The sequence below is a fragment of the Populus euphratica genome, unplaced genomic scaffold (genome assembly GCF_000495115.2).
Source record: "Populus euphratica unplaced genomic scaffold, PopEup_1.0 scaffold7.1, whole genome shotgun sequence".
Lineage (NCBI taxonomy): Eukaryota > Viridiplantae > Streptophyta > Magnoliopsida > Malpighiales > Salicaceae > Populus > Populus euphratica.
The window spans coordinates 1,808,148-1,813,917 of record NW_011499871.1 but is presented as its reverse complement, the minus strand read 5'-3'; the positions used below and the strand labels follow the sequence as shown (position 1 = coordinate 1,813,917).

General features: G+C 31.4%; 1 protein-coding gene across 1 annotated transcript; it reads right to left on the bottom strand.

Annotated features, from left to right (window-relative positions):
* Positions 1-3,448: 3,448 nt before the first annotated feature.
* Positions 3,449-5,644, bottom strand: LOC105127394 (uncharacterized). The gene is made up of 3 exons (XM_011028663.1): positions 4,907-5,644; positions 4,114-4,711; positions 3,449-4,015 (listed from the first exon to the last, which is right to left on the bottom strand). The coding sequence occupies exons 1-3, from the start codon at positions 5,486-5,488 to the stop codon at positions 3,588-3,590; spliced, it is 1,608 nt and encodes a 535-aa protein (XP_011026965.1). The 5' UTR covers positions 5,489-5,644; the 3' UTR covers positions 3,449-3,587.
* Positions 5,645-5,770: the final 126 nt, after the last annotated feature.

Below are 5,770 nucleotides of genomic sequence, written 5' to 3'. Positions count from 1 at the left end.
AGAAATTGTTCGATGAAATGATTGAAAGGGATTTTGTTTTTGGGAATTAGAAATGATATTATTGTCAATTATCAATTATAAATGATAATTTTTTTTTTCTTATTTTGAGGCTGCAATGGGCATTTAGTAATTAAGATAAATATAAAATAATAATAAAAAATTATTAATTTTCTTAAAATATTAAGTGTTGGGTACATATAAAATTTATTTGGGATATAAAGTGTAATTTCTTTAATTATAATAAAAAAATAAAATCACAAATAAACATTAGAATATCTTTTATAATTATTCATAAATTATAAAGTATTCTTATATGTCAATAACTCATCAATGTTCAAAAAAGATTAAGACAACCAGAAGCCCATAATTCTCTTTTCACACGCCCTCTCCTCTCTCTATCCATGAACCGCAACCATCACCACTACAAAACAAGTACCATCATCTAATTTCTATCATAAACGAACTCAAAACAACTAGTATCACTATCCTTTTCCACCCAAAACTAGTAAAACCACCACTAGTAGTGGTCAGTGCGCATCGACAACCACTTGGCACAAACCATGAAAATTCCGTCTAGACGGTTGTAGTGACTAATTGTTGGTGGTGACTAATTAAGTTTCTATAGTGGCTTGATTATGGATGGTTAAGTCTTGTAGTAGCTTGGTTTATTCCTTACCGCGGAGAGGATATAGAAAATTATTGTTAAGGATGGGGGTTGGGGTTTGAGGTGATGGTTGTCGAGGAGGGGTGGTGGTGTTGTTTAGCAAAGGAGGAGGGCAGTTGCTAACATGAGCCAATGGTGGAGATGAGGCATTCTTAAGTGATGGTTGTTGAGGTGGATTGCACTGTTCAAGAGAGGAGGACGAATTTTGATTGGATTTGGTTTCTTAGGATCATGGATTTTAATTCCATTTAATATAATGATTTCAGTTATAAATGCCATTTGGATTAAAAAATAATCATAACACAAGTCCAATGCTAGGTATATAATATTTTTTACATTTTATTTGGATGATGATTAACGGCAGTAAACATAATTATAATACATAATATAAATTAAAATTAAGTATATAAACAGTAAGATGTAAACTATAATTTATAAAAAAGTTGATCAAATTATTTACACGCTCAAAGTACAAAATGTTTTTAATGATTTATATTAAAAAAAAACGAGTGATCTGTCCGGATCAAGAGACAAATCTCCCAAACAAGAAAAAATGATTCCACATTAGATTCCATTTGTAATTAAAAGAATTCATTTGTCGTGCTTATTTTCAGGACAAATGTTATGCCTTTACCTTGTATAAAACTCCCATGAAAATCATGATGGTAATCACAACCTCGGCATTTGTTGTGCCCTAGATACTTTTCTTTTGCGGTAAAGGTGGTGCCATTATTGTCTTCTTTTTCTCACTTTTGGTCTTTCTTTGACACCTCACGACTTTCCTCTCTCGGTTTTGAGAACCAGTGCAGTTTCGCTCCATAATTGTTTTCTTGGACTCTTCCCTAAGTGCTTCCTTTCCAGGCCTCTCTATGCACTAGGCAAGGTATATTTCAAACCGCATTTTGCGCGTTTTCCATTGCTTGATTAAAAAGTATTTTTAAAGCTTTTTTATTTTAAATTATTTTAATATTCTGATATTAAAAATAAATTTTAAAAAATTATTTTAATATATTTTTAAGTAAAAAAATATTTTAAAAAATAATTATTATCATAATATTAAATAAAATTTTAATTAATATTTTTTTATTTTTAAAATTTCTTTAGCACATATTGTGACATGTATAAAGTGTTACTTTTGAAATATGGTACATAAATTTTTTTAATTAAAAATATATTAAAATAATAATTTTTTATTTTTTTATATGAATATATTAAAATCATCAAAAAGCATGTATAAAAAATTAATTTAAAATTTTTTAGATGAAATTTTTTTAAAAAAATAAAAAATAGATTTGATTACAAAAACAAATACACACAATGTTAAAGTCCTTGGTTTAAACCTTAATCCTATCTATTATAATTTTTTTTTTTGTCAAGTTTCATAAATAATTATAGAAAACTCTATAATATGTGGGGTTTATTTACTATAATAATCCATAATAAAAACATTACTTTATCATTGAAAAACAATCATTTTAACTACAATTGAGAGGTAAGATAGTTTATTTACAAGGATATTTTTGTTATTATTTCATCACAATCTTTCAAACTTGTTTTTAAACAGTATAATGACTAAGATAACTTTAAAATAGAAAAAATATCTAAAGATTTTATTGATATTTTCATTTTCTACACAGAAATAAATTACTTAACAATTCTTAAAATCAAAAAAATTAAAATATCCTTGCTAGGTTTTTTTTCTATCTTTTACTCTTGTTTTTTTTTGTTATGGTCACATTGAATAGGGGGTAATTTGGTTTTTTAATAAAGATAAAATATTAATAAAAAAAAATGTAGCTTTTATGCACAAATAAATTACTCAAATGTCCTTAGATTAAAAGAATAAACTTCCATGCAAGGGTAATTTAGTCTTTTTATTTCAATTCTTTTGTAATTCTTGCGTTTAATATGTGAGTGGATACTGTCCACACCATTCAAGAAAAGCGTGTACTAAAGTTTAGCTATTAAAATACTTCATTTATAATAGCGTTGAAAGTGTACAAACATCTTATACATGATGGTGTGGTACATGTTAATAATGAGATGACAATTAGACTTCAATTGACCTTTTTTTTTTTTTTGTCAAATTATAAAAGTGTCCTATCATTAAAGTTTGATATCCAATCTAACCCTTCTTCTTTTGGTTTTTATTTTTTATCTACTTTTAATTTATTTCATCTTTGTCATTTGATTAAATTTGATTTTTATATCAGATTTAGTTATTATTCTTTAGATTTTTCTAGAACCCTTTTACTAATTGCATTTTGTTTTTAATTTTATCTTTCAACATTTAATTTTTTAATTTATCTTTATTTATTTTTCTCTTTTTATTTTGTGGTTTTATCTCAATCTTATGTTTATGTTGATATGGTTAGCAATTTAATTCAGGTTGACTGAAATTTTTTTCATTGATTTTTAATTTTTTTATAATTTCATTGTTAAATATTTTTTTTATTAAGAATTTTAAATCTTTATTTATTTAGATTTACCTGAAATAGTTACTATTTTTTACCAGTTGCTTTTTCTCATAAATTTTAATTATATTCCTTTTACTAATTTCATCCATGACATCGAGGCTGGCCGCTTCTATTTGAAAATAATAATAATAATAAAATAAATAAATTGGATTGACAGTTCTTGGAACAAATCAGAAGCCGGATTCTTATAACTGTAGTGAATATTATAACTATTGATTCAAGAATTATTTTCCAAATATCTAGCTAGTTTTAGCGGTTTGATTGAAAAAGGGCACAAAAACTAATTTTAGACAATTAAAAATTCATCAAAACAACTGCAGATTAAATCACAGATATTAAAAATGAATAATGACACTTGGTAATCCATTAGGAAAACGTCAATAACCTAAAACAAAATTGAAAAACAAATGGAAAGGGAAGATAAATAAAGAAACAGAAAACCAAATCTAATTCTCAATATTTGTTTCAACAAGCTTGAACCATTGGCTTGTTGGATTGTCCTTGCACGTAGGATCATCTCCAACGCAGATGCACTTCTTGGTTACGATATTTCCTGCAAATGGAGGCGCCAAGTGTAAGCACAGATATTCTCCCTTGTGATCTTTGGAAGCCAAGTGAAGTTTGCTGGCAGAGATTGGTTTCCAAGTGGTTTGTGAGCAGTCGGGGGTTAGGATGGGTGGCAGTCCATCGCCAATGGCTTTGAGGCACAGCCCAGTTCCCTTCAACTCAAGGGGACCTTCATGTCCATTGTGGGTCCACCTAGTCAAGCCCTTGCAATTGCCTGCACGAATCTGCCCATCCATCCCTTCACCTACGCAAGCACCACTCTGTGGATGGTACATAATGTAGTTCAGAGGAGCCATTGATTTTGGATCTGCATGCCAGGATTTCTTTTCAAAAGAGTAGCAAATGACAGAGAAAAGAAGTATTTAGCAGAGGAAAGAACGTGTAATCAATCAAAAGTAGACATACCTAGAAGTGTTTGCTTAAGAAGCCCCAACCTCCTTTCAACTGCTGGGTTTTTTACACGATCCCAATCAATTTCCAGGACTCCAAAATATTCCTCCATGTTAGTGACGTTTTGTCTAAGATAATAACTTCCTTGTAAAGCCCACAAGCCCCAATCCAAGTCTTTCTCAGCAGCCCAAGTAGAAAAACAACTCAAGAATCTATCATCACCAGCAGGCATCTGTTTCCTATCAATACCAAATTCACTAAAAAATAAAGGAACTGCATTCTCACCATCAGTAACAAAGGCAAGATTGTTGTTTAGTGATCCAATCTTATCTGCACAAGCTTTATTTACCGATCCATCCACCCAGGGATTGCCCTTTCCACCCCATGAGTACGAGTGTCCCTCAAAAATCAACTTATTGTCAAAATTAGATTTTAAGGAATGATTCTTGAAGTATGTCAAGTCCGTGGCAAAATTTAAGCCTGAAGCAACCACAAGCACATCTGGATTGGCCTGGTGAACCTGTGCTGCTGCTTCCATGATGTAATGATCAAACCAGAGAGTTGCATTTTGATTCTTGCCGCGGGGTTCGTTGCGCAGTCCAATGCTGATGAGCTACAATAACATGATCCATTGGTTAATTATCTACACTGATCTAAATCTTGATGGCATTATCAAACCAAAAAGATCTTTTATTTATATAAAAGATACAGAAAACCGTTTCCTCACCGCCTTCAAAAGATCTGAGCAAGGAATCAAAAAAAAAAATGGTGATTTGAGAAGGAATTTGGAAAAGTTCATTTAGAATACCTGAGTTTTTCCCTTAAAGCGCTGGGCTACCAATTTGAGGCCTTCTATCCACTCCTCGGGATCAAAGTGGGGATCATTTGGGAAGCCATTTTCATCATCATTGCTACAGCACCAAATTGGCTCGCTTATATGGTTATCAGCATCAATCATTATACCATAAGACCCAAGAACATCAACAACAGCTTCATAGGCCTGGGGGACAGTCATTTTTAGCACAAAAGGGTTGTGCTTGATCACCCCAGCCTTAGCTTTCTTCAGGTTTAGACGATCAAAGGATTCCTCAATTGTAAGATTTGCGTATCTAGTGAACATGTGTATAGAAAATGTGAAACGAATGCAATTGTAATTGTTCTTTACAATTTCAGATGCAATGAATGGCAAGGGTTGCTTATCAAGACCTTCTGCCAACATTGGAAAAACATGGGCTGGCCAATTAGCACAGTGTAGCTTCACTCTTTCTCCTGTTCTTTCATCAACAAGCCATCTACCTTGGGTTCTCAACGGAAGAGAATAACATGGGACTGCATAAAGAATAAAGCTAAACAAGAGAATGGCTTGAAAATTCTTGCCTAACATCTTCATATCTAAAACCCTCCAAAGCTCAACTACCTAAGAGAACCAGTATTATTTGTCTAATCACCTAGCACATTTATATACTAGCCAAGAGATAAGAACATTTGTTGATTTAAAACCAGACGGGATTCTAATATGGATATATGACAGTTTTGAGCTCGTCCTCAGCCTATAAAAGATAGGCATCCACCAACCAATCAGAAAGCATTAAAGGTACATGTAGCTGCAAAGGTATATGCCAGCCTGCAAAACACATCAGTTTCTTATTTGGATAATTTTATCCACTCTTTC

Excerpts from the sequence above, each read along its gene's own strand:
- LOC105127394 (XM_011028663.1), bottom strand. The coding sequence starts at position 5,488 with ATGAAGATGTTAGGCAAGAATTTTCAAGCCATTCTCTTGTTTAGCTTT. Across the intron at positions 4,712-4,906 it reads GCTTTAAGGGAAAAACTCAG|CTCATCAGCATTGGACTGCG; the intron begins GTATTCTAAATG and ends ATGTTATTGTAG. Across the intron at positions 4,016-4,113 it reads TCTTAAGCAAACACTTCTAG|ATCCAAAATCAATGGCTCCT; the intron begins GTATGTCTACTT and ends CCTGGCATGCAG.